The sequence below is a fragment of the Jaculus jaculus genome, chromosome 1, assembly GCF_020740685.1.
Source record: "Jaculus jaculus isolate mJacJac1 chromosome 1, mJacJac1.mat.Y.cur, whole genome shotgun sequence".
In the NCBI taxonomy this organism is placed as follows: Eukaryota; Metazoa; Chordata; class Mammalia; order Rodentia; family Dipodidae; genus Jaculus; species Jaculus jaculus.
In genome coordinates, this window is record NC_059102.1 from 43,466,126 (window position 1) to 43,488,518 (window position 22,393).

Here is a 22,393-nt window from a genome sequence, read left to right on the forward strand (position 1 = left end):
CCAGGCTGACCTGGAATTCACTATCAAACCTGGGTCTTTAATCCCAGTACTCAGGAGGCAGAGGTAGGAGGATTGCCATGAGTTCAAGGCCACCCTGAGACTACATAGTGAATTCCAGGTCAGCCTGAGCCAGAGTGAGACCCTACCTCAAAAAAAAAAAAGAAACTAATGTCTTATTAGAACCACATTCAATTACTGCATTTTTAAGTAAGTGTCTGATCAACCATTACATGAGTTTGAGGGCACCCTGAGACTCCATAGTGAATTCTAGGTCAGCGTGAGCCAGAGTGAGACCCTATCTCGAAAAACCAAAAAAAAAAAAAAAAAAAGCTTTAATTTTTGTGTTCATTTGTTAGAATATCTAAAACACAGAGGGCGTGGTGGCACACACCTTTAATCCTGGTACCCAGGAGGCAAAAGTAGGAGGATCACTGCAAATCTGAGACCACCCTGAGACTACATGGTGAATCCCAGGTCAGCTTGGGCTACAGTGAGACCTTACCTCAGTAAAACTAAAGAGTTTAGAGACAGAGACACTAGTAAATTGCTGCACTTTCCAAGCAAACTAGCCTGTGAATTTTGGAAAGGACTCTCGTGTCTCCACCTCCCTTCTTGGTGTGGATGCACTGTGATTAAACACTTGTTACTGTTGTTTGGCCTTATGGAACTTCTGAGACCCAAACACAGGTTCACACTTACTATTTTATCCACTGAGCCATCTCCCCAGCGCCTTGTTAACATTATTTTAAAATATATTTTGGGCAGGTGTGGTGGTGCATGCCTTTAATCCCAGAACTCCGGTGGCAGAGGAGGATCGCCATGAGTTTGAGGCCACCCTGAGCCTACATTGTGAATTCCAGGTCAGCCTGAACTACAGTGAAACTCTACTTCAAAAAACCAAATAAAATACATTTTGATCTTACAATGACAGCACTTTACCCTTCCCTATAAAAACAAACAAACTTTAAGCAGGGTCTTACTATGTAGCTGAGACAGGCCCAAAATCCCTATGTAGCTCAGGATTAAAAGAGCATACCAAACGTGGCTAGGTTACTCATTTTATGTTTATTTAAAATCAGTGGTGTTGGGCTGGAGAGATGGCTTAGTAGTTAAGACTCTTGCCTGCAAAGCCAAAAGACCCAGGTTTGATTCCCCAGGACCCATGTAAGCCAGAAGCACAAGGTGGCACATGCATCTTGAGTTCGTTTGCAGCAGCTGATAACCCTGGTATGCCTGTTCTCTTCCTCTCATCTATCTGCCTCTCTCTTTCAAATAAATAGTAATAAATAAAAAAAAATTAAAAAAAAGAAAACTAATCATGTGGCCCACAAATTGCAAGTTTGAGAACACTAGTTTCTTCACTATACTATTTTCTTTTCATACAAAGCTCACTTTTCCTTAGGCACCTTGCCATAGAAAAGTACATCCCCCCACCCTTTATTATCTTCTTGCAGTAGAAAAGCACTTTGTTATCTCCATTTATATTACCTTGCTTTAAAAAAAAAACATGGGCTTTAATCTCAGCATTGGGGGTTGGGGAGGGAACCTGGTAGGAGGAAGTTCAAGGCTAGCCTGAGGGCTACCTAGTGAATTCCAATTCAGTGTGGGCTAGAGTGAGACCTTACCCTGAAAAACCAAGAAGACAGGGGCCTGGTTTCAGGAGGTATAATGCCTAGAAAAAGAATGTATCCAGGGGCTGGAGACCTCAACAGTTAAATGCACCTACTTGCCAAGACTGACAGCCTAAATTCAATTCCCTAGTACTCACATAAAGCCAGATGCACAAAGTGGCACATGCATCTGAAGTTCATACACACTGGAAAGAGGCCCTGGCGCACCCAAACTCCACCTCCCCTTGAAAATAATATTTTAAGCTGGGTGCGGTGGCACACACTTTTAATCCCAGCACTTGGGAGGTAGAGGTAGGAGGATTGCCTGTGAGTTCAAGGCCACCTTGAGACTACATAGTGAATTCCAGGTCTGCCTGGGCTAGAGTAAGACCCTACTTCAAAAAACCAAAAAGAAAAAAGAAAGAAAATAAATATTTTAGATTTTTTAAGAAGTTTTTTATTTTATGAGAGAGGGGGAGGGGGAGAGAGAGAGAAAGGGAGGGAGGGAGGGAGAATATGGGCATACCAGGGCCTTGAGCCACAGTAAATAAACTCCAGACACATGCGTCACCTTGTACATGTGCCTTACGTGGGTCCTGGAGAATCGAACCTGGATCCTTTGGCTTCACAGGCAAATGCTTTAACCACTAAGCTATCTCTCCAGCTGAAAATGTATTTTTTAAATATTTTATTTATTTGACAGTGGGGGGGGGGGGGGAGAGACAGACAGAGACAGGGAATGGACACGCTAGGGTCTCTGGCCACTGCAAAAGAACTCCACATGCATGCGCCACCTTGTACATCTGGTTTACGTGAGTCCTGGGGAATTAAACTGAGGTCCTTTGGCTTTGCAGGCAAATGCCTTAACTGGTAAGACATCTCTCCAGCCCCTGAAAATATTTTTTAAAAATACCTAATAATTTATAATTTTCCTATGACTCCCATTCTCCAAAGACTTTTTTTTTTTTTTTTTAATTTAAGAGAGAGATAGAGTGGCAGAGACAGCTTGTGTGCCCCAGGGTCTCCAACCACTGTAAACAAACTCCAGATGCATGTTCCACCCTTGTGCATCTGGGTTACATGGGCACTGAGGATTCAAACCTGGGTCCTTATGCTTTTCATTGCTAAGCCATCGCTAAGCCTGACATTCTTTTGATTAGAAAACCAAACTACTTCTTTATTCCTCCTGGTTATAGGCAAGGGTAATATTAAAAATATTTAACAGCTAGTTAGCATGGCACAAACACCAAAATGACACAATCTCAAGCTTATGGATGTATGAAAATAAGCTTATTAAATATTAGCCTTAGTACCATTTTCTTTTAAGCAGTTATACTTTTGTGCATGCTCGCATTCTCAAAGACTTTTGATTATTCAATTCCTAGAAAAAGGGATAGTAATTATCCTGAAAGACAGCCTTATAAACTGGATTCCAAAGATGAATTTAGTTTTTAATTTTTGCATACATGGGTATGTGGATACAGAGACCAAAGGTTGATACCAGGTCTTTTTCCATCAGTATCCACCTGTGCCCTCTTTTATTGAAACAGGGTTTCTTACTGAACTTAGAACTAATTTAACTAAAGAGCCAGCAAACCCCAGAGATCCTCTTGTCTCCACCTTCCCGACACCAGGATTACTGATACATGCTACTATGCCTGGCATTTTACAAAAATACTAGAGATCCAAACTCAGGTACTCATGTTTATCTGGCAAGTGCTTTAAACTCATTATGCCACCTCTCTAGCCTAACTTTAACTTACTCCCCTCTCCTTTCTGCCTTCCTTTTATAGATCAGGCTGACCTTGAATTTAAAAAGATCTTCTTGCCTCTCTGTCTCCTGAGTGCTGGGATTACTAGTGTGCGCTACCATGGCAGGCTTTCTTTTTCTGTGTATGTAGTGTACATTCATGTGTATGGCTATGCACATGAGGTCAGAGGTTCATACTGGGTGTCTTCCTTGATCACTCTTGTCTTTTATTTTTTACTGAGGCACAGTCTCTCATCTGAGCTCAGAGCTTACCCATTCAGCTACCCAGGGATTCCCTGTCTCTATTTTCCCCACCCTGAGATTACAGTTGGCCACCATGCCTACTTAGTTGGGGATCTGAACTATGGTCCTCTCCCTTGCATAAGTGTTTTACAGATTGAGCCATCTCCCCAACCCCTGAATTTAACTTTCCATTTTATTAAATCTTGAATGTCAGGGTACTTGCTTACAAAGCCTAATGGCACAGGTTCAACTCCCCAATACCCACGGTAAAGTGAGATGCACAAAGTGGCACATGTGTCTGGAGTTCATGTGCAGTGGCAGGAGGCCCTGGTGTGCCCATTCTCTCTTTCTGCAAATAAATAAATAAATAAATAAATAAATAAATAAATAAATAAATAAATGTATTTTTTAATCTTTAATTTCAGGCTGGGGATATAGTAACAGTACTTGCTTGATTATCATGTAAAACACAGTTCAGTGCCTAGCACTGCAAAAAAACCAAAAAAGCCTTCAAATTTTATTCTTTTACAGAAGAATTGGGGGTAGGGGCTAGAGAGACGTCTCAGCAGTTAAATGTACTTGCTTGCAAAGCCCAACGGCCTAAATTCAATTCCCTAGTACCCATGTAAAGCCACATGCACAAAGTGGCACATGTTTAGAATTTGTAGTGATAGGCATGCCCATACTCTGTCTGTCTCAAATATAAATAAATAAAAAACAAAAGAATAAACACACTTTCTGCCTTGCTTTTAAAATATCTATTAGAGAAACAGAATTAGCACATCAGGGGCAAAATGTCTGACATCTAAACAAGAAAAGTAGAAATTTGCAAAAACAGCTGGGTGTGGTAGCATATGCCTTTAATCCCAGTACTTTTGATGCTGAGATAGGGTGATATTAGCCTGAGCTATGGGACCAGTTCCAGGTCAGCTTAAACTAGAGTGAGACATGGCCTGGGGACAAAAAAAAAAAAAGACAGGAGTCATTTAAAAATAATGACCTTAATCCCAGCACTTGGGAGGCAAAGGAAGGAAGATCACCTTGAGTTCGAGGCCACCCTGAGACTACACGGTGAATTCCAGGTCAGCCTGGGTCAAAGTGAGACCCTACCTTGAAAATCAATCAAATCAATCTAGCAGAGACAGGAGGATCACTGTTCATTCACGGCCAGCCTGGAACTATGGAGTGAGTTCTGGTCAGCTTGGGCTAGAGTGAGATCCTATCTTGAAAAGAAAAAAAAAAAAACAAAAAACAGACAAACATAGCACTTGGGAGGTTGATGTAGGAATTCGAGGCCAGCCTGGGTCTAGAGTTCCAGGTCAGCCTGGGCAACAGTGAGACCCTGCCTCAAAGCAAACAAGTCAAAAAATAAACATGATCAGGACTCTAGAGGCACAGGCTCTTTGAGTCTTGGTTCTGTCCCAGACTACTAGCTTATTTCAATTCTTCAAAGTGGCTTTCCTTTATTAATAAACTGTCTTTATTTCTATTGCTTGAAAACAAACAAACCAACAGCAAATAAATAAATAAGTAAATAGGCTGGAAAGATGGCTTAGCAGTTAAGGTGCTTGCCTGTGAAGGACCCAAGTTTGTTTCCCCAGTACCCACATAAGCCAGATGCACAAGGTAGCACATGCATTTAAAGTTCATTTGCAGTGGCTACAGGCGTTGGTGTGCCCATTCTCTTTCTACCTCTTTCTCTTGCTCTCAAGTAAGTATTATATACTTAAAAAAAAAAAAAAAAAAAACCCACGAGTTGGATGTGTTAACTCAAACGTGTAATCCCAACACTTGGGAGGCTGAAGCAGGAGGATTGCAGTGAATTCCAGACCAGTTTGTGGAAGAGTGAGAGTTTGTTTCAAAAACTCCAAAATGGTAAAAAGCTTGAAAACACAGATTTATATATGTATAACAACATCAAACATACTTGCGTTATTAAGGACATCTTACCCAACTTTGGGAAAACTATTAAGTATTCAGCATTGCACTGAGGACATGCCACTCTGGCTGTACTGTTTCCTCTTTGTTTTTCATCCACCCAGCGCTGCAGACAAGCCTGGTGAACCCATTTGGTAGATCCTCTGCATCTGCATGGTCTCACCCATTCAGCTGTTCTATCATCTTCATCAGTGGCAAAACACACCCAGCAACTTCTGCAAATTAAGAGAAAAACATTTATCTTCAGAGTTCCAGTCTCCTCAACAGTGAAGGATTTGGTTCATAGGGTGAACCTGTGTGTGGGTATTATAGAACACAGACCTAGTACAGCATTTCTTCTATTTACTTTTCTTCAACTTGCTCTATAGAACCCTGTATTTTCTGCTTTTTATTTTTTTTCAATTAATTAATTATTATTATTTTTTTTTGTTTTTTGAGGTAGGGTCTCACTCTGGTCCAGGCTGACCTGGAATTAACTGTCATCTCAGGATGGCCTTGAACTCATGGTGATCCTCCTGTCTCTGCCTCCCGAGTGCCCAGCTTTTTTCTGCTTTTTAAAATTTTGTTTTATGAGAGTCAAAGTGACAAGACAGAATTGGCATGCCAGGGCCTTGGCTATTGCAAACAAACTCCAGATAAGTGTGCCACCTTGTGCACATGCACCACCTGTGTGCATGTGTCACCTTGTGTATCTGACTTATGTGGGTTCTGGCGAGTCGAACCTGGGTCCTTAGGCTTCACAGGCAAGGGCCTTAACTCGTACGCCATCTCTCCAGACCTATGTTTTGTTTTTAATGTAGTTTCTTATCTTTTCAGCAATTCTTCATCCTCCCTTGATAGTGAGCCAGAGTGCAAAGAAAACTTTCAAATAACTTTTGTTTTACAAAACCTCCTAATTCTTTGAAGCACATGAATTTGTGAGGCAGGTAAGGTTAGTGTTCTCCCCAGTTTAACACCAACCTCTTGAACTCAGGAAGGTAAAATATTATAGCGATTTCACAGAGTATACTTTTTTCCTCCCTCTAGTCAGCCCAGGGCCTCACACATAATAGGCAAAGTGTTCCACTGAGCCATACATATCCCCAAGTGATTTAAAGAAGAGGCGAAACACACAATCCACCCATTTTTCTTCATGGTAAAGTATGACTATTAGAAGAAAGGATATTGTGGTGGTTTGAATCAGATGTCCCCCATAAACTCATGTGTTTTCAATGTTTGGTCCCCAGCTGGGGCAATCTGAAAGGAGGAGTCTTGCTGAAGGAGGTGTGTTGTTGGGGGGGTGGGGTGGGCATTGGGGTGTTATAGCCCAGCTTCCCCTCCTCTTTGCCACAGCACAGCTCACCCACTTGCTGCCTTTTTTGTTTTGCTTTGTTTTTCGAGGTAGGGTCTCACTCTAGCCCAGGCTGACCTGGAATTCACTATGGAGTCTCAGGATGGCCTCGAACTCACGGCAATCCTCCTACCTCTGCCTCCTGAGTGCTGGGATTAAAGGTGTGTGCCACCACCACGCCCTGCTTTATTGTTTTATTTTTTTGAAGTAGGGTCTCATTCTAGCCCAGGCTGACCTGGAATTTACTATGTAGTCTCAGGGTGACCTCGAATTCACAGCAATCCTCCTACCTCTCTGCCTTCCTAGTGCTGGGATTAAAGGCCTATGCCACTATGCCTGGCTTACTCTTTTTGCTTTCTGCCAACAACTGTGGCAAAAAGTGATGTCCAGCCTCTGCTCTACCATCTTTTCCGTTAACATGAAGCTTCCCTTTGAGACTGTGAAATCCAAATTGGAGAACCTGCTTCAAAGGAGGTAGAAGGCTATGACTGACACCTTGAAGCTGTCACCTGACCTCCACATGCATCCCATGACACATACCTGCATCACACAGAATCTGGATCTATTAAAGAGCATGACACTTTACCAAGAACAAAGCCAAGAGGAAATTCATCATAATAATGCAACCCATTAAACTGGATGTGGTTGTGTACCCTTTTAATCCCAGCACCCAGGAGGCTCAGGTAGGAGAGTCACCAGCCTGGACAAAGACTCTGCTTAAAAACAAAACAAAACACAACAAAACAAACCCAGCAGGGCTGGAAAGATGGCTTAGCAGTTAAGCACTTGTCTATGAAGCCTAAGGACCCCAGTTCAAGGCTTGATTCCTCAGGACCCATGTTAGCTACATGCACAAGGGGGTGCACGTGCCTGGAGTTCGTTTGCAGGGGCTGGAGGCCCTGGCACGCCCTCTCTCTCTCTCTCTCTCTCTCTCTCTCTCTCTCTCTCTCTCTCTCTCTCTCACACACACACACTCTCTCTCTCTGCCTCTTTCTCTCTCTGTCACTCTCAAATAAATAAATAAAAATGAAGAACAACAAAAAAACAAAAAACAAAACAAAACAAAACTAGCAGTAGCCTGGGCTAGTTACTTGCAAAAGGTCATTCAACTTTAGCTGTTATTAAGTTGCCATTAGTTTAAAACCTCTGAATGATTGAGTAGTACATATTTAACACACCACTTAAGATAGAGCTAAACTGGCATGATGGTGCACGCCTTTAATCCCAGCACTTGGGAGGCAGAGGTAGGAGGATCACCGTGAGCTCAAGGCCACCCTGAGACTACACAGTAAATTCCAGGTTAGCCTGGGCTAGAGTGATCCCTACCTCAAAAAGCTGAAAAGATAGACCTAAACGTGTTTCACAGTTTATGAAACACAAGCATCACCAGATTTTAAGTTTTAAGCAGGTATTCAGTATGTTTACCATTATATGTCAATATCCTAGAAAGGTGCTGAGCAGGTATGGGGAGATGGCTAAGTGGTTAAAGGTGCTTGCTTACAAAGCATGTTGGCCCAGTTTACATTCCCCAGCACCCACATAAAGCCAGATGCACAACATGACACATGCACCTGGAGCTCATCTGCAGTGGCAAGTGGTTTTACCCAGATTGTCCTTTCTCTCAAATACATAAAATATTAAAAAAAGGAAAGATGGGGAGGCTGGAGAGATGGCTTAGCAGGAAAGACACTTGTCTGGAAAGCCAAAGGACCCAGATTCAATTCAACTCACAGCAACCCTCTCACCTCTGCCTCCCAAGGTGCTGGGTTTAAAGGTGTGTGCCATGGTGCCTGGCTCTTTCCTTTATTTGTTTGTTTGAGAGAGAAAGGCAGAGAGAGAATGGGCATCCCAGGGCCTCTAACCACTGCAAACAAACTCCAGACACAGGCACCACCTTGTTCATCTGGTTTACGTGGTCCTGGGGAATCGAACCTAGGTCCTTTGGCTTCATAGGCAATTGCCTTAACTGCTAGGCCATCCCTCCAGCCCAAATAAGTATTTTAAAAATTGTCATCCTCAGATTTACACGGGGAGAAACTAAATTCATGAAAAGAATTCTGGGTTCTATAGCCTGACATATTCAGCCTGTTGGAACTGTGAATATTCCTCAAATGGACCATTCTGCGTACTTGTGTTCAACGGTGTATAGTGCCAGAAGACTAAGAAGGTAATAAATATGTAAAGGGGAGGGAGGTTGTCACATTGTTTGCCTAACACCTTTGAGTAGTGTTTTATAGAGGCTAGAGAGATGGCTCAGTGGTTAGGGCGTTTGCCTGCAAAACCAAAAGCCTTAGATTCGATTCCCTAGTACCCAAGTAAAGCCAGAGAAACAAAGTGGCACATGCATCTGAAGTTTGTTTGCAGCACTAGAGGCCCTGACATGCCCATATTAGTATTCCCCCCACTCTCTCTGCTTGTAGATAAATAAGTGATTAATAAAAATATATTATAAAAATGGCAAAATTAATCAATTAAAATTAATTAAAAAATGTCAAGATTTCCATCTCTAAAGCCCAATCTAGCTAGGAAGATGGATCAGTAGTTGCTTGCAAAGCCTAATGGACACACAAGTGGCTCATGGGTCTGGAATTCATTTGCAGTGTCAAGAGATCCTGGCACATTAAACATACACACAAGGTGGGCATGGTGGAGCATACCTTTATTCCCAGAATTTGAGAGGCTGAGGTAGGAGGATTACAATGAGTATGAGGTTAACCTGGGGCTACAGAGTAAGGTCCAGATCAGCAGGGGCTAAAGTGAGACACTGCCTTGGGGCAAAAAAAGAACACAAAGCAAAACAAACAGGGCTGGAGAGATAGCTAAGTGGCTAAGGTGCATGTCTGCAAAATCTAAGGACACAGGTTTGATTTCCCCAGTTACCCATGTAAGCCAGATGCACAAAGTGGTACATGTGTCTGTTTACAGTGGCTAGAGACCCTGGTGCACCCATTCTTTCTTTCTCTCTCATAAATAAATAAACAGGTAAACAAGTTAAAAAATATTTTAAAAACATACAAACGCACACACAAATAAACTAATTAAATTTAAAAAATATTAGCTGGGGGCTGGAAGGATGGCTGAACAGTTAAGGTGTTTACCTACAAAGCCAAAGGACCCAGGCTTGATTCCCCAGGACCCACGTAAGCCAGATGCACAAGGGGGTGCAAGCGTTTCGAGTTCATTTGCAGTGGCTGGAGCCCCGGTGTGCCCATTCTCTCTGTGTCAAATAAATAAATATAAATAAAAAATCTTTAAAAATAAAATAATAAAATTATTCGCTGGGTGTAGTGGCACACGCCTTTAATCCCAGCACTCAGGAGGCAGAGGTAGAAGGACTGTTGTGAGTTTGAGACCACTCTGAGACTACATAGTAAATTCCAGGTCAGCCTGGACCAAAGCCAAAAAAAATTTTTTTCAAGTGTTCAGAGTGATTGCAGCAGGTAATGTTGCAACGAAGAAAGGATGTTTGCATCTTAAAAAAAAAATTCTAAAAATCTGCTGGGGAAAAAAGGTAAAATTAAACAACAACAACAAAAAAGCTTTGGCTAAAGAGATGGTTTAGCAGTTAAGGCATCTGTCTGCAAAGCCAAAGGACTCAGATTCAATTCCCCAGGACCCACGTAAGCCAGATGCATAAGGTGGTACATGTATCTGGAGTTCGTTTACAGCAGTTTAAGACCCTGTTGTGCCCATTCCCTCTCTATATATCTGCCTCTTTCTCTCTGAAATAAATTTTAAAAAATTTTCTTTTTTTAAAATATTTTTTGTTCATTTTTTATTTATTTGAGAGTGACAGAGAGAAAGACAGATAGAGGGAGAGAGAGCGAATGGGCGAGCCTGGGCTTCCAGCCACTGCAAACAAACTCCAGACGCGTGTGCCCCCTTGTGCATCTGGCTAATGTGGGACCTGGGGAACTGAGCCTCGAACTGGGGTCCTTAGGCTTCACAGGCAAACGCTTAACCGCTAAGCCATCTCTCCAGCCCTAAAAAAAAAATTCTAAAAGGTGCTGGGAAGATGGCTAGGTGGTTAAAGCTCAAGCTATTCTCACTAAGCCATACTACCTCTTTCATTAAACAAGCCCTTAGGGTTTAGAACAGTTGTTTTCACCTATATCAGAAACATCTAGAAGGCTTCTGAAAATCTTGATGCTTGGGTCCTTTTGCTTGCTTCCCCTCCCCCCAATTTTACTTGAGAGGGAGAGAAAGAGGCAGAGTGTGAGAGAGAAATAGAAGAAAAAGAATGGGCACACCAGGGCCTCTAGCCACTAAAAACAAACTCCAGCTGTATGTGTCACCCTGTGCATCTGGCTTACATGGGTACTGAGGAATTGAAACTAGGTCCTTAGGCTTTGCAGGCAAGAGCCTTAACCACTAAACCATCTCTCTAGCACCCCTTTTTTCTGAGATAGGAGATAGGGTCTCTCTCTAGACCAGGCTGACCTGGACCTTATTCTGTAGCCCCAGTCTGGCCTTGAACCCCCAGTAATCCTCATATCTCAGCCTCCCAAGTACTATGACTAAAGGTATGACCAAGATGCCCAGTGATATACAGGTTTTATACCCCAGAAAGTTGTGATCTCACTGGTTTGGGGCAGGGTCCAAGCACCTACCCATATTTTAAAATGCTCCTCAGGTAATTCTAACATGGAATTAGGTTGCAAATATGGTCCAAGGCAATAAAGCTCTTAAGAAAACAAAAACAAAAAAACCCTACCTTTAGGTATGTCAAAAATGTAAGGACTGGACTGAAGAGATGACTTGTGGCTAAAGGCGGGTTGGCTTTAAGGAGGCTAAAAGCTTGTCTAATGAGTTTGATTTACCAGTACCCATGTAAAGCCAGATGCACAAAGTAGAACAAGTGTCTGCAGTTTGTGTGCAGTGGCAAGAGGTCCTGGCTCACTCATTTTCTCTCTCTGTGTTTCTCTCAAATAAATAGAAATGCTTTTTTTGTTTTTAAATAATAATAATAAAGACCTTTTCACATGCTTGCAAAGCCAAAGGACCCAGGTTCAATTTCCCAGCACACAAATAAAGCCAGATGCACAAGGTGGCACATACATCTGGAGTTCATTTGCAGTGGCTAGAGGACCTGGCATGCCTATTCTCTCTATTGTTCTGTTAAATAAATAAATAAAAATATTTTTAAAAAGGAGGTCTAGCCAGGCATAGTGGTGCATGCCTTTAATTCCAGGATTTGGGATGCAGAGGTAGAAGGATTGCTGTGAGTTTGAGTGCCACCCTGAGACTAAATAGTGAATTCCAGGTCAGCCTGGGCTACAGCAAGATCTTACCTTGACAAACAACAAAACAAATTTTTTTTTATAAAGGAGATCTTTTAAAATACATGAGAACAAAAAAACATATATGAGAACAAGACAGCTACTTTGGTAAGGAGCAGAAAGACCCCCGTGTCTCTGTAAAAACCTACCCAGCACTCTTTGGCTTCCTTGAACTTTTATGGAACTCTCTCTAGAGTATATGAGAAGCCAGGACAGCTTCTAGACACAAACATGTTTGTAGAAGTTACCACATAAAAGTGAAAGTGGAAGTCCCTCAGAGGAAAAAAAATAACTACAGAATACCCCACACCCGAATAGTCACATGTAACTGGAATTGCTGTGGCAGGGGCTGATCTCTGGGTGGATTTTACTGTGCCACACCTTGTATGATACATTATATGAAAGTAAATACTAGTAAATGATTAGGCTCCTCAACAATTGGGGAAACTGATAAACAAGTTCATAAACTTGCTTACAACAAGCATTTCCTGATTACATAGTGAGTACCAACCTCTGTCCTGGGATTTAAGATGAAAAATGAGGTGGAGGGGCTGGAGAGATGGCTTAGCGGTTAAGGCATTTACCTGGGGGAAGCCTAAGGACCCAGTTTCAATTCCCCAGAACCCATCTAAGCCAGATATACATGGTGGTGCATGTGTCTGGAGTTCATCTGTAGTGGCTTGAAGCCCTGGCACATCTATTCTCTCTAATAATATACATACAGCCAGGCGTGTACCTTTAATTCCAGCCCTTGGGAGGCAGAGGTAGGAGGATCCCCTTGAGTTTGAGGCCACCTTGAGACTACATAGTGAATTTCAAGTCAGCCTGGGCTAGAGTAAGACCCTACCTCGAAAAACCAAACAATAATAAATAAAAATACTAAAAATATGTTTAAAAAAATGAAGTGGAGGCTGGAGAGATGACTTAGAGGTTAAGACGCTTGTCTGCAAAGCCAATGACCCAGGTTCACCTCCCCACAACCCATGTAAGCCAGATGCAGAAGGTGGCACATACGTCGCAGACTTTGTTTGCAATTGCTGGAGGCCCTGGTGTACCTGTTCTCTCCCTCCAGCCCTCTATCTCTCTCAAATAAAGAAAACATTTTTAAAGAAATGAGATGGAAAGCTAGAAGTGGTGCATGCTTGTATACATCCCAGGTATCCTGGAGGCAGAAGCAAGAGGATTGAAATTTTAGTTCCTAACGTGGCCAACACAGAAAGACTGGAATTCAAAACAAACAACAAAAAGGTGTGTGTGTGTGGGGGGGGACTGGGAGCACCACAAACAAGTCAGAATGTTGAAGCACGGGGTGGACTTATTAATAGCCATTCCAACTGAAGGTTGGTGACATGGCTTCTATCAATTTAAATGTCTCAAAATTCCAAGCTCCAAAGGAAATGTCTGTCACTCTGGGAGAAGCACACTCTTGGGTAAATGGTGCTCTGTGTATGGCAATCAATTAGTTCTAATGCCAATTAAGAGAGGCCCTCCATTTGTCAGCTCACAGTGGACTCTACTCAATATTAAAAGGCGTAGAACTTGCTGGACAAGGTGACAGGCGTCACCTATTGAGAGCTGTGAGCAACCACAAACTATGGATATATACTAGTGGTTATACCCAAAAGCAAGCCATGGCTAGGTAAAAACAGGTGGATTTGGTCTCCAAAACCTCACGGTAGAAGCCATTGGCTAGAATTTGAACAGTAGAGGGCGGTGCGACGGACTTCTCCAAGTTTTAATCACTGGAGACCCCGGCCCCAAAACACACACACACACACACACACACACACACACACACACGAATGGCAACAGGCCCCAGTACAAGCTGAAACTTTCAGCGAACTCAACGACTGTCAAAGGTACTAAGTGTTCAATGCTGGACGCGTGTGGCTGTTTTCCATAACCTCTACTCTGGAATGACCGTTAAAGGCTCCCTTGCGGATACGCTGACCTTAACAGTTTGGAGGTGGGGAACGGAGTGGGGGGGGGGGGGAGAGGTTGGGAGGAGACACGAAATCAACCTATCAGGCTTCCAAATAGAATTGTTTATCCTCGGGATTTTTTTGTTTTGGAAAAAGAGGTTTACACCTTATAAGGAGTCATTTCCCAGAAAGACAATCTGGTCCTTCCCCGTGACAAGGCTGGCACACACTTCACCGCACAGCTGGGCCGGGGCGGGGGGCAGAGGCGGAGGCGAGAAAAGGAAACTCACCCGGCGGGTTAATCCGGGCAGCCGCTCCGCATCCAAGCCCGCCGCACGCCGCTCCCCGAACTAAGTTTCTAAGCGTACGACCCAGGCCGCTCGCTCGGCCACCAACCCCCCCCCCCCCGGGGACCAGACTCCAAACTTCGAGTCCTCCCGCCGCCCCCGCCACCTCTCGGTGCCCACCCCCACCCCCACCCCGCTCCGGGCCGTGGAACTCTCCGCGGCCCGCCGGGGCTCGGCTTCCCTCGGAGGGAAGCTCGAGGCCAGGCATGGGCAAGCGCCGGAGCGGAGAGGTCTGCGGTTCCGGTCTCCCCCCCCCCCCCACACCCGACACCCCGCCAGGTCCCTGGGCCGCCCGTACCTGTCCAGCATCTGTTGCAGGGCTTGGTCCGGCATCTTGCGCGAAGCCGGCGCACTCGGCCCTCGCCGGCGGATGCGGTCGGGGGCCGGGCCCGGGGACAATAGCACTGAGAGGCGGCGGCGCAGGCGGAGGCGGAGTAGGCCTCAGTCCCGCGGCGGCTGCCGAGCCGCCACACGGACTCCCGCGGCGGCTCGGTGAGGCGGGCGACGGCGGAGCGCGGCCGGCGGGCGTCCGGAGGAGGCGGTGGCGAGCTAGGAGGACGAGAAGGAGGAGCCTGGGGGACGTGGAGGAGGAGGAGGAGGAGGAGGAGGCGGCGGCGGCGGCGGCGGCGATCGCGGCTCGGGTTCCTGCCGGGGTTCCGGTCCATGGACCGCGGGGCCGTACGCACGCTTGCCGCGGGCGGAGGAGCTACCTCTATGAGGTAAGAGTCGCCGCCTCCGCGCGCGCCGCGCCGGGGTCACGACGCAGGGCCGCTCAGAGCAGCCTGGGAGATGTAGTCCTCGGACCGTCCCCGCTGGAGGCTGCACCGCCCGCCGGGACCACCGCCGCCGCGCCCGCCGCCGCCGCCGCCGCCGCCCGCCCGCCCGGCGCCCTCGGCTCCTCTTCCTTCCTTCAGGAGGGGGGATAAAAATGTCCTTCGGGCCGCTTTCCGGGAAGCAGAAGGATGTGCCGCTCTCCTGTCAGTAGCAACAAGGTCAGCCCGCCCCTGCCTCCGCGCCTCGGTTTCGGCTCCCCGCGGCTGTGGCGCTCAGGTGGGGACTGAGCCAGGTGAGGGCAGCGCGAGGACCGACCCGGTTCTCGTCCCCAGCCCGCCGGTCCCGGGGATGAGGCGCTGGCACGGGCCGCGGCGGGCTAGTGAGAAGCCCGCTGTGGGCGAGTTACACAACCCCGCCGGGGGTTCGGATGGTGAGGGGAGCTGATCCCGAGCATTTGCACCTGTGCCTCGGGCTGCGTTTGGAGGACAGGGAGGGAGGGAGCGAGGGAGAGGGTGGATGTCCTTCCTCCCTCTCCGAACCTCCTGGGATGTGCTTTCCGGGACCCGCCGGCGGTGGCCGATAGGAACGTGTTGGTGGGTAAACAGCGCTTGCTTACTCAGCTGTGGCTGGTCAGGGGTGTTTGCGTCTCCCTTCTGCTGCTGGCCACCGTTAACCATTTCTAGTCTCCTCGACGCCTCCGAGCAGGTGGATGCGGGCGGGCCCGAGGGAGAAGTCGCTGAGCACTGTCGGCCCCTCTCTGACCCTATGGGGCTAGCTGTGCCCGGAGGAAAAAAAATAACTGTTACTAAAATACGTAGTTTGGACGACCTGTGGCGTTGTCTAGTGTTGCGATTGGTGGGATGTTTAGTAATTTTCCATTGCTTTTGCCTAATTATTGTTACAAAATGTTTGCTTTCCCCCTCCTTAAGTGAAAATGTAGGTATCCGATACCTGCATGGTGGCTCACGCCTGTAATCCTAACACCCAGGAGGTCTGAGGCAGGAGGATCCTTGTGACTTCACGTCCAGTTTGTGCTACAAATAGAAATTTTGTCTCAAAATAGAAAAAAAGTTTGTTTGTTTGTTTTTTCTTGGTTTTTTGAGATAGGGTCTCACTCTAGCCCAGCTGACCTGGAATTCACTATGTGTCTCAGGCTGGCCTCGAACTCATGGTGATCCTCCTACCGCTGCCTCCCGAGTGTTGGCATTAAAGGCGTGCGCCACCACGTCTGGCTTAGCGCCAGGGCCTCTAGCCCGGGCAAATGAACTTTGAGATGTAGGTACCACCTTGTGTATCTGCTTTATGTGGGTCCTGGGGAGTCCAGCTTGGGTCCTTTGGTTTTTTTCAGACAAGCACCTTAACCACTTAGCCATCTCTCCAGCCCTTGTTGCTTTTTTTTTTTTTTTTTTTTTTTTTTAAGAATCTCATGCCATAGTCCAGACTGACCTCAAACGCCATATGCAGCTGAAGATGACCTTGAACTCCTTGATTCTGTCTCCATTTCCCAAGTGTTGGACCACTGAATCTGCTTTTTTTTTAAAATTTTTTTAATTTATTTATTTGAGAGCGACAGATACGGACAGAAAGACAGATAGAGGGGGAGAGAGAGAGAATGGGCGCGCCAGGGCTTCCAGCCTCTGCAAACGAACTCCAGACGCATGCGCCCCCTTGTGCATCTGGCTAACGTAGGACCTGGGGAGCTGAGCCTCGAACCGGGGTCCTTAAACTTCACAGGCAAGCACTTAACCGCTAAGCCATCTCTCCAGCCCTGATCCTGCTTTTTTGTCATTGTTGTTTGTTTGTTTAAGATAGAATCTCACTGTAGTCCATGCCATAGGAGCTTATTCCTCACCCCAAACTCATGGCAGTCCTCCTGCCTCAGGGATTACAGGTGTGAACTACAGTGCCTAGCTTTAGAATTTATATTTGACTATAAATTGGAAACTATGATATGGTTCTGTTGATAACAAGGTCTTGTGCAGATTGGCCTTATTATTCCAAAAAGTGCATTTTATATTTGTACTTTTATGAAAAGTCAGTTTCAAAAACTCACAGAAGTAGAAAGGAAATTTTGAAAGGGTCTGTGGGTGTACATCAATGGTAGAGCACTTGCCTAGCATGCCCAGAGAATGCTCTTCCCAGAACCATTAAAAAAAGAAGAAGAAGAAGAAGAAGCTGGGGAATTGGTGCTTACTCAGCCGGGCGTGGTGGCGCACACCCTTAATCTGAGCACTCAGGGAGGCAGAGGTAGGATTGCTATGAGTTCGAGGCCACCCTGATACTACAGAGTGAATTCCAGATCAGCCTGGGCTACAGTGAGACCCTACCTCGGAAAACCAAAAATAAAAAAGTGCTTGCTCGCAAAACCTACTGGCCCAGGTTCAATTCCCCAATACTCATGCAAAACCACTTGTGTTTATGCTTCTGGAGTTTGCAGTGGCAAACTACCCTGGCATACCCATTCTCTTTCCCTCAAACTAAAAAGAAAAAGAGTTCATGATAACATTATCTAAAGAATGATAAAACCAGGTATTATGGTTAAGGACTGTAATCCCAACACTCAGGAGAATGAGGCAGGAGGGTTGCCATGAGTTCCCTACTAACCTGAGCTTACATACTGAGTTAGAGGCCAGCCTGAGCTACAGAGACTCTGTCTTAAACAACAGCAAAAAGAATAATAGAAAATGGTAACTGATACTGTCAAACATTTTATTAGCATAGGTTAAAATCCTGACTGATAAAAAGTTCTTAGTTGGATCTAGTAGCTCACATCTTTAATTCCAGCACTTGGGAGGCAGAGGTAGGAAGAACACTGAGAGTTTGAGGCCACCCTGAGACTACCTAGTGAATTCCAGGTCAGCCAGGACTAGAGCAAGACCCTACCTCAAAAAAAAAAAAAAAAAAAAAAGTATCAAGATTTTTTGTTTGTTTGTTTGCTTGTTTTTCCGAGGTAGGGTCTTGCTCTAGCCCTGGCTGACTAGGTAGTCTCAGGGTGGCCTCAAACTCATGGCGATCCTCCCAACTCCACCCAACTAATTCTTGCATTTTTGGGCATGGTTGTACATTCCTTTAATTCTAACCTTTAGTCACAGTACTTGGGAGGCTGAGATAGGAGGGTCATCATGAGTTCAAGGTCACCCTGTGACTACAGAGTAAATTCCAGGTCATCCTGGGCTAGAGCAAGACCATACCTTAGGGGGGATAAATGAGTTCTGGAATGCTTTATTGTTTTGTAATAGATTTAAAAATACTTACAAACTTATCTAAATATGTCCAGAAATGAAAAATAATATATGATTTACTGTTCTTCCATTATACTTTCTTTGAACTATTATGGTAGTTTGAATGTGAGAGTTTAAATACATGCCTCCCTACCCATAGACACAGGTGTTTTAGTAAAATTGAGCTTGCAACTTCTGGCCCTAGCAGGCAGATCCCTGCTAGAGGGGGTGTGTCACGGGGGGATAGATCTTGGAGTCCAGCCCTACTAGGTATGTTCTGGGAAGTTAGAGCTCTGGCGGGTTTGTGGTGCTGGCTGTTGGTGGTGTCTCTCTGCTTGGATTTATGAAAGGGAGCCAGCTTCTTCTGCCATTGATGGTGTCCCCCTGGAATTTGTAAGCCTGAAATAAACCCCCTTCCTCCATGAGCTGTGTCTAGCTGGATGTTTGTAGCAAATCCAAGGAGCTCACTGCAACAACTATACATAAAGGGGCCCTGAAAGCATTGCTGAGAGATCAGAGAAATAGCAGATTCAGGTGCCCTCCCTCCAAAAGAACTGTCAATTACTCAATTTGTTGATGAACTGCAGGCTGAGTCTTCATTACAGTTCTTCATTAATTCCTCTAGCAGATGTGCTCAGAGAATTTATGATGTTCATGGATACTATAGTAGCAAATTAAACTATAATTATCCTTTAGGAGCCCTGAAAATATTTGTACTTAGAAAGTAAAAAGAGGTACTTATACATGAAATATTGTATAATGACAGTATAGGGAAAAGTGTTAATAAATAACATAGAAACACACAGGGACTTACAAATTCACAGAAGACTGATCTGGGCTGAATGTTGTAAAACAAAATATGAATTCTACCCTATGGCAAAAGAAAGTGGGAAGGGAAGATCTTAGCTCTGGATAAGGGATGTAAAGACCGTACTTAATCTCCATAAGCAAAGAGCAGATATCTGCTCTGTAACTGCAAAATAAGGTTACTGGATTAAGATGGGGAGTGGTCAAAAGTCTTGAATCTACTCATTCATTCAACAAATATTTAGGCAATGGGTAATCAATGATGAGCAAAACTAAGTCCACTTAACCTTTTCAAAGGTTTTCAGCTCATCTCCAGCAGGTTTTCTCAGTGATCTTGCAGCCCAAGTATGTGGAGTCTTCAGCAATAGGGTCTTACCATCTATTCCTGGTGAGGAACCAAGAGCCTTAGCAATGGCCTGTAATGTTTTGGGGGCACCAGGGGCCTCCCTGGGCAACAACTCAGTGGAAGGTATCCCATCCCTGGCACTGAAAATTTTTTAGTAACAATCTATGACTTCTGGGTGTGCCATAATCCAAAAAAGTAGGTTTCCATATGACGTAGTCATACCCTCTTAGATTTTGATTAGCTTTCCCCCACCTTTCCTCGTCCCCTGACCTCATTTAGACTTTTCAACCCCATTAATCTATTCTTCTACTTACATATATAATACCATCCTCTTAAGTCCTCTTCTCCCTTTCTGTTCCCATTATATCCCCTTTCTAGCTTACTGGCCACTGCTACTGAGTTACTTTTAAAATATATTTTATTTACTTATTTGAGAGAGAGAAAGAGGGGGGGGGGAGAGAGAGAATGGCCATACCAGGGCTTCCACCACGGCAAAGGAACTCCAGATGCATGCACCCCCTTGTGCATCTGGCTTATGTGGGTCCTGGAGAATTGAACCAGGATCCTTTGGCTTTGCAGGCAAATGCCTTAACCCCTAAGCCATTTCTTCAGCCCTGCTACTGAGTTTTATTCCAACTTACATAGAAGTCCAGTCATTTGTAGCTAGCATAGACATAAGAGAGAGAACATGCAACATTTGGCTGTCTGGGCCTGGGCTTCCTCACTAAATATAATCTCTTCCAGATCCAGTCATTTCTCTGCAAATTTCATTTTTATTTACTGCTGAGTAGACCTCCATTGTATAAATGTGCCACATCTTCATTATCCACTCATCAGTTGAGTGACATTTAGGCTGGTTCCATTTCCTAGCTATTGTGAATAGAGTGGCAATAAACATAGTTGAGCATGTATCTAAAAGGTAGTGAAATGAGTCCTTAGGATATAAGCCTAGGAGTAGCGTAGCTGGGTCATATGGTAAATCTGTCTCAGGAACCTCTACACTGATTTCTACAATGGCTGGACCAGATTGCATTCCCACCAACAGTATAGAAGGGTTCCTCTTTTTCCACATCCTGGGCAGCATTTATTGTCATTTGTTCCCATGATGTTATTCATTCTGACAGGAATAAGATGAAATCTCAAAGTAGTTTTAATTTATATATCCCTGATGGCTAAGGATGTAGAACATTTTTGTTAGATGTTTATATGCCATCTTTATTTTTTCTATTGAAAACTCACTGTTTAGTTCAATAGCCCATTTTTAATTGGGTTGTTGGATTTCTTATTATTTAGTTTTCTGAGTTCTTTGTGTATCCTGGATATTTTTTATTGTTTTTTAAAATATATTTTATTTATTTATTTGAGAGAGAGAAAGAAGCAGTGAGAGAGAGAAAATGGGAGTGCCAGGGTCTCCAGCCACTACAAACAAACTCCAAATGCATGTGGTCCCTTGTGCATCTTGCTTTTGTGGGTCCTGGAGATGGAACCAGGATCCTTTGGCTTTGCAGGCAAATGCCTTAACCACTAAGCCATCTCTTTAGCCCTATATCCTGGATATTAATTCTCTGTCAGATGTTTAGCTGACAAAGATTTTCTCACATTCTGCAGGTTGTCTTTTTGCCCTATTCACAGTGTCCTTTGATGTACAAAAACTTTGTAATTTCATGAGGGCCCAGTGGTTGATCAGTGGTTTTATTTCCTGAGCAACTGTGGTTATATTCAAAAAGTCATTGCCTATGCCAATATGTTGAAGGGTTTCCCCTACTTTTTCCTCTAGCAGTTTTAAATGTTTTTAAAAGTTTTTTTCATTTATTTTTATTTATTTATTTGAGAGCAACAGACAGAGAGAGAAAGAGGCAGATAGAGAGGGAGAGAGAATGGGTGTGCCAGGGCCTTCAGCCACTGCGAACAAACTCCAGACGCGTGTGCCCCTTGTGCATCTGGCTAACATAGTTCCTGGGGAATCGAGCCTCGAACTGGGATCCTTAGGCTACACAGGCAAGTGCTTAGCCGCTAAGCCACTTCTCCAGCCCAATCTTCTAGCAGTTTTAGAGTTTCAGTTCTGATATTAAGGACTTTGATCCATTTGAACTTAATTTTTGTGCATTGAGAGACAAAAGGATCTATTTTTATCCTTCTACAGGTACATATCCAGTTTTTCCAGCACCATTAATTGAAGAGGCTATCTTTTCTCCAATGAGTACTTTTTGCATTTTTGTCAAAGATCAGATGGCAGTAAATACCCGGACTTACATCTAGGTCCTCTGTTCTGTTCCATTGATCTGCATGTCTGTTTTTGTACCAGTACCATACTGTTTTTGTTAGTAGGGCTCTGCAATATAGGTTAAAATCAAGTATGGTGATATCACCAGCTTTATTTTTTTTTTAATATTTTTATTTATTTATTTGAGAGAGGGAAAGAGGCAGAGCGAGAGAGAGAGAGAATGGACACTCCAGGGCTTCCAGCCACTGCAAACAAACTCCAGATGCATGTGCTACCTTGTACGTCTGGCTTACGTGGGTACTGGGGAATTGAACCAAGGTTGCTATGGCTAAGACTTCCAGTACTATATTAAATAAAATGGGGACAGTGGACACCCTTCTCTTGTTTTTGATTTTAGTGAGGAAGCTTCAAGTTTTTCTCTATTTAGTATTATGTTGACTGTAGGTTTGTCATAAATAGCCTTCATCAGGTTGAGATATGTTCCTCTTATTCCCAGTTTCTTAGGACTTTTATCATGAAGGGATGCTGATTTTGTCAAATGCTTTTTCTGCATCTAATGAGATGGTCATGTGATTTTTGTCCTTCAGTCCATTTATATGGTG

General features: G+C 44.4%; 2 protein-coding genes across 10 annotated transcripts in view; one reads left to right on the forward strand and one right to left on the reverse strand.

Annotated features, from left to right (window-relative positions):
• Positions 1-14,854, reverse strand: part of Marchf5 (membrane associated ring-CH-type finger 5) — a 41,815-nt gene extending 26,961 nt beyond the window's left edge. For both annotated transcript variants that reach the window (XM_045142111.1, XM_045142110.1), the window contains exons 1-2: positions 14,718-14,854; positions 5,554-5,756 (exon numbers count right to left, since the gene is read on the reverse strand). In XM_045142111.1, the coding sequence (XP_044998046.1) occupies positions 5,554-5,756; positions 14,718-14,752 (238 nt within the window). In that variant the 5' untranslated portion in view covers positions 14,753-14,854. The remainder of the gene's footprint in view (positions 1-5,553; positions 5,757-14,717) is intronic.
• A 235-nt stretch (positions 14,855-15,089) lies between these two features.
• Positions 15,090-22,393, forward strand: part of Cpeb3 (cytoplasmic polyadenylation element binding protein 3) — a 286,188-nt gene continuing 278,884 nt past the window's right edge. For 4 of the 8 annotated variants that reach the window (XM_045157018.1, XM_045157020.1, XM_045157023.1 and 1 more), the window contains exon 1: positions 15,349-15,469. In XM_045157018.1, coding sequence (XP_045012953.1) covers positions 15,382-15,469 — 88 coding nt within the window. In that variant the 5' untranslated portion in view covers positions 15,349-15,381. Of the gene's footprint in view, positions 15,139-15,303; positions 15,486-22,393 lie in introns of those variants that run through there. The other 4 variants (XM_045157044.1, XM_045157040.1, XM_045157035.1 and 1 more) reach the window with 4 other exon arrangements.